The sequence below is a fragment of the Oncorhynchus clarkii genome, chromosome 7, assembly GCF_045791955.1.
Source record: "Oncorhynchus clarkii lewisi isolate Uvic-CL-2024 chromosome 7, UVic_Ocla_1.0, whole genome shotgun sequence".
Lineage (NCBI taxonomy): Eukaryota > Metazoa > Chordata > Actinopteri > Salmoniformes > Salmonidae > Oncorhynchus > Oncorhynchus clarkii.
The window spans coordinates 55,394,062-55,405,870 of NC_092153.1; the positions used below are offsets into that span (position 1 = coordinate 55,394,062).

The 11,809-nt window shown below is 43.0% G+C and overlaps 1 protein-coding gene across 1 annotated transcript; it reads right to left on the reverse strand.

The window, feature by feature from the left end:
* Nucleotides 1-604: 604 nt before the first annotated feature.
* Nucleotides 605-10,733, reverse strand: LOC139413484 (nuclear ubiquitous casein and cyclin-dependent kinase substrate 1-like). Its single transcript, XM_071160943.1, has 8 exons — nt 10,376-10,733; nt 6,015-6,064; nt 5,817-5,913; nt 5,565-5,611; nt 5,236-5,385; nt 5,006-5,152; nt 4,540-4,698; nt 605-4,375 (listed from the first exon to the last, which is right to left on the reverse strand). Exons 1-8 carry the CDS (start codon nt 10,390-10,392, stop codon nt 4,086-4,088), a joined length of 957 nt encoding a protein of 318 aa, XP_071017044.1. The 5' UTR covers nt 10,393-10,733; the 3' UTR covers nt 605-4,085.
* Nucleotides 10,734-11,809: the final 1,076 nt, after the last annotated feature.

Consider the following 11,809-nt stretch of genomic DNA (forward strand, 5'->3'; position numbering starts at 1 on the left):
TCCAGGTGTTAGAATGGCCAAGTCAAAGTCCAGACCTGAATCCAATCGAGAATCTGTGGAAAGAACTGAAAACTGCTGTTAACAAATGCTCTCCATCCAACCTCACTGAGCTCGAGCTGTTTTGCAAGGAGGAATGGGAAAAAATGTCAGTCTCTCGATGTGCAAAACTGATAGAGACATACCCCAAGCGACTTACAGCTGTAATCGCAGCAAAAGGCGGCGCTACAAAGTATTAACTTAAGGGGGCTGAATAATTTTGCACGCCCAATTTTTCAGTTTTTGATTTGTTAAAAAAGTTTGAAATATCCAATAAATGTCGTTCCACTTCATGATTGTGTCCCACTTGTTGTTGATTCTTCACAAAAAAATACAGTTTTATATCTTTATGTTTGAAGCCTGAAATGTGGCAAAAGGTCGCAAAGTTCAAGGGGGCCGAATACTTTCGCAAGGCACTGTATTTCTAAAATCCCCTATGGGAAAAATGATTGGAACCATTTCCTTGTTTGACCGCTAGGTTTTGTGGGTATTATGACTCTATGAGCCCCACATCACTCACACATAAAACACAGAGGTCGACATCAGAAAACAACTAGTTAAATCCATATAAAAAGTAGGTTGCCTTTATTAGAAGCCGGGAAACCAAAACATCTTCAACATCATTGTTGTCATTAATATTTTGTAAGACCACAATATTGTTTTCTTCATCATCATCACTGCTCACTTTTCCACAACATGCAAAAGATTCAACAGTTCAACGTTCCCTTTCCACACCACTGACAAAAGCTTATCGGCGCTATCACCTGTAAGAATCACAATTTTGCTTAAATTGTACTAGCAATGTAAATGTAAGCTAAATAGAAAATATTAATGAAAAGCAATAGAAATGCAGGGATACTGAAGAAAGCATAGGAAAGTAAGAGCAAATCCATGATTTATCATGGTTATGTCTTCATGTTAAACAGGGGGATTCAAATCTAGGCCTGGAGGTCCAGAGCACTGCTTGTTTTCATCTTTCCCCTCTACTAAGGGCCTGATTCAGACCTGGGACACCAGTGACAGTCATTCGGTTAGAGCATAAAAAAGCCCAGCAGTATGGATCTCATATTCCTGTGTTGGAGCCCCTGCTGCCTGAACACAGAAACCCCATACAGTACAAGCATTCAGTGACATTCAGGAATATGATAGAAGCCCTATACTAAGATGACCACACTAAATGAACTCCTAACCCCAAGGCCTTTGTGTAGAAAAGGATTGAATAGGTATTCTCAATATGGTCAAAGGGCTAGGGGTCAGTTTGGAATTAGGCAAATAAACGTATCCACTGCAGTCAGGAGGGTAACAGTGAAAGTGCACCAGAACCAGGGTCAGTTTGGGTCTGCTCAAACAGCTTCTAGGGCATGTGTTTGCAGTCTTGGGGTCTTGAGTGATTTGGTATTGGTCAGAACACATCATTGGGCCTGAAGGATAGGCTAACAAAATATATACATACAGTCCTCCCCTGGTATGAAAGCGTCGATCTTGGTCAGCTAGGTCTTTTATTTGATTACATGTCAGACACCCCCCCCCCCCTCCATCATCTTTTTCTATGTCAGATCTATGGCTTCGGTTGGTCATCATCAGAGGCAGAGCAGTCATTTGCTGAAGTTCAAAGTGACCCCTAATGCCCTAGGCAGTACTGCAGACTGGGTGGAATCATTTCAGATCTACAGGATTGTCTGAGGATTAGGGGGCTAGGGATTGGTTTAGTATTCACCCTAAACACAATAAAATCCCCTCCAATCCACATGTATCACACCATACAGTGCCTCCTCTAGTTCAGCAGGACCAAGGGAAAATAAGGCAAGAAGAAACAGATTCAATCTTTAAGCATCCAAACTCGTTTTAATAACTGGTAGAGTTCATTCTCAGCTAAAACAATAATGAATCCATATAGACCAAGAACACTTTTTGATACCATAGGTTTGGCTCAAAAGTTTTTCAACCCAGGGAGGAGTTGAAAAACAGCACTCATTTCATGCTGTCTCTCACCTCTGCACCATTTGCAGATCAGAAACAACAAGGAAGGCATAAGCAGTGGTTTGACCTATATTCCTTCATATTGTTGTCACCTATCCAGTCATATCAGATCTCTGCAGGGCAGAGTAGGGGAAATACAGCTAGTGTTTCTTGGTTGTGGAGGAGAGCAGAGGTGTGGAGCAAAACATTAGCTGGCATCAAGCTTCTGTGAAAGAGGGAGTGAGTATGAACTGAGTGAAGGAGCAGGAGATGAGAATAGAATGAGAGAAAGGAAGTGAGTGGAACAGAAAGGAGGGATTGCTGGGTCTGCTCTCCCAGACAGTTATAACACAGCAGAAAAACAGATGGATAGGGTCAACTTTTCTTTAAAATCAAGATACATTTTATTTCTTTTCTTAAAAAACAAACATTACAAAAAAATCTGAATAGAGAAGTAGAGCAAACTCAAAAAAAAAAAAAAAAAATCAATTTGGGGACTCAAAAAACCCCCACTCTCAATTCAATTTAAAAAAGCTTCGGGATGCCTGGCACAAAGGGTTGAACTAGAGAGGATGTTCTGTGTGTATGTATCATGCCCAGCAGAGGCATTCAAAGCATCTAACATCTCTGAACCACAAACCAAAGGTAGGGGGCATAGGGTGAGGAAACACCAAACCCCTTAAGCGTGTGCTCCATCACACCCTTGCACTGTAGTAATACCAGCACACGGTAAAGACACATGAAGAAGAGGTTCTCTGAGGGCTGATCCAGGACCTGCTTCCATGACCCCCTCAATCACCACATCATTAACCATTTACAGCTCATAGCACTCACTCTGTCTAAAGCACAATAACACACTGCTACTGCAAAGCAGTGATCTTCAACTCTGTTCATTCTAGCACATTACTGAACCGTTACATATTCAATAACAAAACAAGCTTTGTGTATGTGTTAAACTGACGGTCCTTGACACAGGACCAGGGCATAACCTCAGAGTAGGGGGAAATACAACAGAGCATTAATTCAACTAAATTAACATTAAAATAACAACCATAAAACCTTCCCGCTAAAACGTGTTGTGTTTGAGAGAGTTTCAAAAGCACAGTGTCTGTCTACACAGTGCTATGGGGTTAGTTGGCCTAGTACCTCAGTGAGGGCAATCTAGATACAAGGAAATAGACAGGAAACACAGACATCATATCTATCCTCCCTCAAGAGTCTCCAGTGTGGCCCTCTCTGATTCGTCAGCGGTGGGTTCCGACTGAACCAATGGGTAGTGTTGCACAGTGAATAAAGTGCTTTGATTGAACACCAGCAGTCCACTGACAAACCAGGATGGAGAGGGAGACCCTAACCCAGACTGACTGAACAAACCCAGGGCTCAGTTAGTAATCCCTGATCTAACACTACTGGATAGGCAAAAGCAAGGGTTATACTACATTGCTTGCACCTATCCAGTCATGTCAGACCAGAGATTACTTGAGGAGGAGAGGGGACGGAGACAGGAGTAGAAAGAAAATGGCTGTAGAAAGTGTATTTTTTTTATAGAAGGCCCACTTGCACACACACACCTGCAGAGAGAAAACTAATGACTCTACACACCAAGCGACTGTCGAGGACGGATCCATACTAGCACTGAGCTCTCAGAAAGGCAAACTAACAAAGCCGAAATAAACTGTTTTCTGATATTCACAGACTTGTATAGGAAAGACTAATGCAGTCACTGCAGAGAAGGAGATGAGAAATGCGAGGAAAGGTGAGCCAGTGGAGGTGTAGCTGAGCAGAGTGGACAGTGATGGGGTGGATGGGACAGAGAGTCAAATCTCACATGTTCTTTCCTTCCATCCCTCACAGCCATATGGTGGTATACATGTTCTCATGCACAGACATTGTCCTCAGTCAGTCAGTCATTCATTCATTAGGGGAAGATAAAAACTAACACTAAACAACAACACCACGAGGTTCAAACCATTGAGCCAGGCCACCACGGAAACCAAAATAAAACCCTCTAAACCAAGAGAAACAAAACAAAAAACGTAAGGTTAAGAGAGAAGGATGTGGAAGGGGAGAGAGGTGGAACTTCTGTGGGGCTAGTCTTCCCCAGAGGGCGCGTCCTCTTCCGAACCGTCCTCTTCTTCCTCCTCCTCCTCCTCTGCGTCTTCCTTTTCCTTCTTCTCCTTCCCAGGTACCTCCTTAGTTTTCTTGGGAGCGGGGGAGGAGTCTTTCTTCACCACCACCTCCTCCTCCTCTTCTTCTTCTTCCTCCTCTTCCAGAGGGCTCTCTGGCTCCTCCTCTTCCTCCTCTTTGGGCGAGCTCTTCTCCGGGGCCTTGGCGGTGCTTGAGCGACCTTTACCCTTTCCTTTCATTGGGCTGGGGGTCACTGGGAGAGGAGAGGCGCACACACACAGTTAGGGATACACATTCATTCAATTATGTTTTGAGGCTGGGAGAATACAAAAACTTTATCGAAAAACAGCCTGTACAACAACCTATGCTTTTAGTTCTGAAGGATATGGGTGATTGATTCATAGTGAGCAGTCCTACCGGTGGCCTTTAGTCTTGGTTTGGGGGATTTCTTCTCCTTCCTCTCCGGCCTGCTCCGTCTGATCACCTTCTTGCTGCTCCTCTTGCTCTTGGAGCGGCCGTAGTCACTATCATCATCATCCTCAACCATGAAGTCTTCATCACTGCCCGACTCATCAGCTAGAGGAGAGGGGGACGAGCTAGTGATTATTGGTAATTTCACCTGACAAATGTCACTTTCCATATTGGTTTAATTTACGCTCCATGAAAGTCATTCATGTGGTTTATTTATAGTTTGTAAAGCACTGTGGTTGATATACGCTCAATGTAATACTGAGTGGTTGACTTACGATCCATGTAGGCCTGCTCAGTGCTGTGTGGATAACTTAAAGTTTCAGTGTACATTTTTGTGGTTGTGTCAGTAGGACTATAGTGTAGAGTGGTTGACTTATGGTCCAGGTGGGTCCGTTTTGAGTGGTTGACTTACGGTCTGGGAAGGCCTCCTCTTTGTCTTCACGTTCCTCGTCCTCGCTGCCCCCGTCTCCCAGCAGGATCTCTCTCTGTTTGGACACGGCCTTGGTGGCAGCCTGGCGCACCGTACGCACCTTACGACTCACCTCCTCATCACTGTCATCTACACACAGAAAGACGTAGTCAGGTTATAACACAGTCATTATAACTGGTACACACACACACACCTCAGTGCATGAGTCTTACCTGCAGGTCGTTTTCTCTTGGGTGTCCTCTTAGTGGGCTTTGCCACCTTGGCTGTTTTTCCCTTTTTCCCTCGTTTAGCTTCAAAGTCACTCCCTCCATCCTCGTCATCCTCCTCTCCAAAGTCGTTGCCTTCATCACTGCCAAAGTCATCTGCACCAAAACAGAAACATTCACCACTAGCACGGTCCCAAAACATCTCCTATCCCTAGTCCCCTTTCAATAGCCCACACACCGAGCTAGACCCAAACCCCTATAACCTTAGCATCATACATTTATCAGAAATGAAGATTTAACAAATATAATATTGTTAATCACCCAGAATGGCTTACCTGCTGAATCATTTTGGGATTTTGAGAGTTTTTCATCAGAATCCTCACTGAAACCAAAAACAACAACTGAGCAACAAGCACCAAAGGAGGCAGATACAGTTCCTCTACACATCAAGGCCGGATATTATAGAACCGCTTAATCTTGAGTTGAGCCCTCAACTCGTATTTTGAAATAATGCTTGACGACAACGTGAGATGTTCACTGAAGTGTGAGTTAGGATTCAGCCTTGTGCTGCTGTTCTCTGGACTTACCTGTCCTCCTGAGAGTTCTTTGAACGCTTGCGCTTCACCTCACGAGGAGCCGCACGAGGCTTCTTAGGCTTGTCTGAGTTCCTCCCATACTCCTCATCTACAAGGGAAGGGAAAGGGGGTTACACACTCACAGTTTAGCTACAGGGGAGAGGGGTTGCAGTTGCACACACACACACACACACACTCTTGCCCTCCCACCTGCATCATCAGACTCTTGGAATTGGGAGTAATTCACCACCTTCTTGTTCCTGTGAAGTAAACAAACAGCCAATCAGAAATTCCCTTTCCTGTTTCTAGTCAGTTAGGAAGACTGTCGTTGTAGGACAAAACATGCAGAAATAATCATCATCACAGCCGTTCACTACCGTACAGGTTACATGCTGTCAGAGTGACCCAGTCATCTTACTCAGCCCTCTCCTCACAGAGGACACAATAAGGCTAAAGGGTACAAATTAATAGTCTAATGTGGCTATTAATCTGCACCAATCTCAACACACAGGGTAGATTAAAGATACATGTCTTTTGAATGTCCAATGCTTTATGTGAGTCCAGATGGGCCCAATTATATAATGTTAGCTATGTAGGCCTACCTAGTTCTACTAATTCACAAATACGCTTTTCACAAAATCATGCTGCTCTGAACAATACCCTGCTAGCTGGAATATTGGCCTGATAATATCTTGTGGTGGTGACTCAAAACCATGCTAGCCCACTGATTGTGTGATCGGCATTGGCCCTAGAAACGAACAGAAGTCTTCAGATGAGAGATTAGACAAACATAAAACACTATGAACCCCATCCGGTTCATATAAAATGCCCAACTCTATATGGTTCTTATCTCCAGTAAGAGGATAATATGTGTCAGAATGCAGCCAAAGATTTCAGGAGCAACAGGGTTATCAAATCTCAGCTCCCTCTATTCTACCACACTCAGCGGTCAACCATGTATCAGCAGCATGTGTTGCATGCGTTTTAATAATCAAGCTCCCTCACACAGACAGGGAGTTTTAGTAAACTGGTGTCCCACTTCTCCAGTTTCAAGGGCTCGTTTGGGAATGTGGATGAGTGGAATGGTTGAACGCACGCACGCACACTGAAATTAAATGTTTGCTGCCCCCCCACAGTTTTATCATTGCACTGTGATACAAAAAGTGACATCTGTGCCTTAAGAGTGGTCGGATAGGCTGTTTGGCAGTATGAGCTGCCTGGATTTAAGATGGACACCACAGAATGTGTGAATGGCAGCTGTTGTCTGTGCGTGTTCTCTGACTTGTAAAAGCAAGCAGAACAAAAACTGGCTACTTTTATTTGACTGATGTAGCTGGCAAGGTAACTGCTGTTTGACATAACAGGAAAACAATATTTTTTTCCAGTGCTGAGTTAGTAGTGTAACTGACATGTAACATTAGCTAATGTGTTACATGTTTCAATGCCTCTCGACTGATGTTCTGTCTGAAGTGAATTAACTAGTTTACTAGCTAGTAGCTACCACAACCAGCTTCAGCTTTAGATACTGCTACCTGACAGATAGCTAGCAGCTAACAGCTGTTGTGTGCATGGAAATGTTTTGTAGCCCTTGATTTGTCCTGTTTCAACAGAAGTAAATTAACTTGGCTAGTTTTCACCAGCTGGTGTACCATTAGAGCTAGCCAAAAGTTGGCTAATGTTAGCGAGCTAGCTCACTAACTTTAGCTATTATTTTTGCTTCAATCACACTAGACCTGAATCAAACGATGAAACCTGCAGCCAAATGATTGAAGACCGACATTCTGACATTTGACAGAGCAGTGTGAGGTTTAATTAGAAACAGCAGGGTCAGGCAACCAGTCAAACTGCGCCGAGGCAAACTTTTGCAGGTTACATTTCCATTTAACTAGGCAAGTCAGTTAAGAACAAATTCTTATGTACAATGACGGCCTACCCCGGCTAAACCCTGACAACGCTGGGCAAATTGTGCGCCACCCAGTACCCTCAATTATTGGGACAGCTAATAATTTTTTCTTCTTTTGGCTCTATACTCCCAAGTCTGGATTTGAAATCAAACAATGACATTTAAGTGCAGACTGTTCGCTTTAATTTGAGGGGGTATTTTCATCTGTATTGGGAGACCCTTTAGAAATTAGAGCACTTGTTGTACATAGTCCCCACCCATTTTAAGGGACCAAAAGTATTCGGCCAAATTCACTTGTATGTGTATTAAAAGTAGTAAAAAGTATTTGGTCCCACATTCATAGCACACAATGACTACATCAAGCTTGAGACTCTACACATTTGTTGGATGCATTTGCTGTTTGTTTTTGGTTGTTTCAGATTATTTTGTGCCCAATTGAAATGAATGGTAAATAATGTAGTCATTTTGGAGTCATGTCTATTGTAAATAAGAATAGAATGTTCCTAAACACTTCTACATGAATGTGGATGCTACCATGATTACCTGATAATCCTGAATGATAATTAGTGAGAAAGTTAGATGCACAAATATCATACCCCTTCAAATTCTAACCTCCCCTGTTATTGTGATGGTGAGAAAAACAGCTCTACAGGAGTTATTAAAAATAAATAAATGTAACCTTTATTTAACTAGGCAAGTCAGTTAAGAACAAATTCTTATTTACAATAACGGCCTACCCCAGACAGCGCTAGGCCAATTGTGCACCACCCTATGGGAATCCCAATCATGGCCAGATGTGACAGCCTGGCTTCGAACCAGGGACTGTAGTAACACCTCTTGCACTGAGATGCAGTGCACCACTCAGGAGCCCACATCTATAACTTTCTCACTCATCATTATTCATGATTCATTCAGGATTATCTGTAATCATGGTAGAATCCACATTCATGTTGAAGTGTTCAGAAACATATTATACGCTTAATTACAATTAAAGTGACTGCAAAATGGTCATAGATGGTCTTAGATGCCCAAGAACATTCTGAGGGAGGACCCCTGTCAGATTATACCCCCCACTTCTAAAACCAAAGTTTTGCATCTGCACTTCAGGTGACACACTGCTGACCACAGGCCATGCTTAATATTTTGCTGCCACCCTGACCTCCCAACACACAATAGTGACTGGAAGCACCCTTATTGTAGTAGTATAGGCTAACAGTCCCACACATGGTTAAATTAGCTAACGGGAGCTAGGAAGAGTACTCAGGGCAATAAGTAATTTTACAAGCGGTTAGATTGCAAGGCCAGGCCCTGTCGCCACCTTGCAACAGACAGACAGAAAGCTGACCACCACTAGAACAGTGACCGTAATGAGACAAAATATCGAGGGACTGGGACCCGCGAATTACCTGGAAGGAATAGAGCCTGGGTTACCTGCGACGCCACATTGCTACTTTTTTTTTTTGCATATCAGTGGGCACAATATCGGTTTCATTGTTTGTGAAAGCCAAATAAACTCCACGATTTACGACTGAATTGAGCGGCGACTAGTGTGGGCAGACTGGTCCGGTGTCACAAATGTACAAACGACTGATTTCAGCACCCAAAATAGCCCGCAGTTACACACGACATTGTTCAGTGTAATTGGGGCCTGAAATATGTATTTTATATATATTAAAACGTAATTTTATGTGACCTCTGCCGTCCACACTAGTCGCCGCACAAATCAGCATAAACCGTTGAGTTAAATCGGCTCTTTGCGGTTACAGTGTTGCAACATTCGGCTGGCGCGTGCTTCGTTTCCGATAGCATGCTACATTGTATCAACAAGTATCGTCCATTTGTTGGTGGTTTTCTTGAGATACAAAGACGAATTTTTTTCTTCGCTCAAATGCGACCCTTTCGGTCTTTTCAGGCAGTGAAGAGCTAGGCATGGGGGGTGTGGTGACTTCTAAAGCCACTCCGCCCCCTCTGACACACTTCCAGTGTTCATTTACTGCCATCAGTGAAAATGTAGTTCCTCCGCTCTCCCCTTCTCCTACCGCGTTTTCACTGAAAACCAACAGGGCTGTCTTCGGCCTTTTTAAATGTAATTGTTCCCTAGTAATAAAGACTATCAAAATATACGACAATTGCATTTTAAATGGAGTTAGTGCAGACGTCGCAAGGCTGCGCGCTAACAATAGCACATCCCATGAGCTGATGTCTACCTCTAGCCCTGGTTTTTATTAGCTTTTCAGAGTCTCCCGTGGATGAATGGGTAGCCATATTCCCCAGTCTGTCTCCTTCCCCTTTCACGCAAAATACCAGGCCATGCCAGTCCAGGGACATATAAAACAATGGTAAATCAGACAAAACATATGGTTAGTGCACCAAATGATGTTCGCGTTGGATCGTTTTTTAGGCATGATTTGCACCAGATGCACGCACACACGCCAAGGTACGCGCAATACAGACATTTCAACCTAACCATGGCGAACATTCCACATAGTAAGGAATCATGCTATCAAGTGCGTGCACGACAAGAGAAAAAAACATTTACATAAATGTTTAATCAAATAAACGCAACGGTGACTAAAATGCACAACATGGTAGCGACGTGCGTGTTGCCTGCGAAAGGCAACGTGCACACCGTGCAGCCTCAGCGGAGGACATATTAGGAAAAACCTACCTCACTGGTCTTGACATTTTGCAGAAATACTGTAGAGGTTAAGAATGTAAGAAAGGGGAAAGGAAATCTAGAAAAATAAAAACAAAATCGTCCCGCTCTGCAACTCCTAAGGGCGCAACGAGACCTTCCAACTCCAACGCCCCGGCTACAGCGTAAAACTAAATCTAAGGCAACGATTTGTCTTCCAAACGCGATTTTAGTTTAATTTTTTACCTTCAGCTACTCAAAATGGTGAATAAAACAAACTGAAACTGCAGCCTATGCGCAACCTAACATAGTGGCCCTTGGCATAAAAGACCGCCCATCGTCGCCGCTGAGAGGAGAGCATCAACACTCCAAAGCTTCCATTGGGCAGTTTGAATGATAATTTACTTTTTGGTTGGATGTTTAAGTTGCTCATCAAACCCAGTGGTTCAACCCATTTACCCTCCCCCCTTTCAAAGATAGGTTGAGAATGCACTGCTAAGAAAACAAAAAGAGGCCCTCAGTGTGGATGCAAGTTGCCCGAATTTGTGTTCGAAATGACCACAATGTAACTTTCTTTTGGGAAATATGCGCGGCCTGCCAGCATGTAGTTAGTTACATGAGTGTCTATAGAAGGCTATGCATTTGTAATTATTTTATTTTCCACTGAGGAGGGCTTGGGGTGCTGACACTGGCACTAAATAGTAAGCTTAATTGCACAGAAGACAGTCAGGTATAAATTTGGTTCTACTGTTTGAAAAATAGTGCAGAGTAATACCCTCCTCGCCAGTATCAGAATTTCCAAACAACTATCTGATGTTAAATGCAAAGAATTTGAAACAGAAAAATATACATCAGGTTTTAGACTACATCAACAGTATAGCTTTTCAATGTCAGTATTTGAAGGTGAGGGACATGGACTGTCCCTACAATAAATGCCTTAATTTTATACTGATGACAATACAGCTTGGAGGGGGGTATTCTGATACTGTCTTTATTCATAGCTTTTGTTGACAAATATCCTTGACATTTGAAGAGATTGTCTCGTGATGAATGAGAGGATTGTGCTGAGACTGTTTGATTGTTAGAATATGTGTAGTATCTATTTCACGTATATGTTTTTCTCCCTCCATAGCAAAGTGAGGAGCTGGAATTATTGTGGATCTCCAAGGACATGAATCCACTAATCGCTTGAAGGCCTCCATTACCTGCATTTAGCCTCCGCTACACAGCCACAGAGCACTAGAAATGTTAATGTATTTCAATAGAGAACATTTCGAATTAGAATAAAGAGAACTCCACGGAGGATGCACAAGTAGAATGGACTGAGAGTTGTTTTCTGGGAAAAGGGGATTTTAAATAACCGATGTCCATCACTAACAACCCAATGGGCACACCACGTCATTTCAATGTGGAGAATTGGGTAATATTTGGTAGATAGGTTGATCAATGAGATTTCAACTTATTTTT

Coding starts and splice junctions, on each gene's coding strand:
- LOC139413484 (XM_071160943.1), bottom strand. Junction 5,914..6,014: donor CCAAGAGTCTGATGATGCAG/GTGGGAGGGCAA, acceptor CTTCCCTTGTAG/ATGAGGAGTATGGGAGGAAC. Junction 4,699..5,005: donor AGAGGAGGCCTTCCCAGACC/GTAAGTCAACCA, acceptor CCTCTCCTCTAG/CTGATGAGTCGGGCAGTGAT.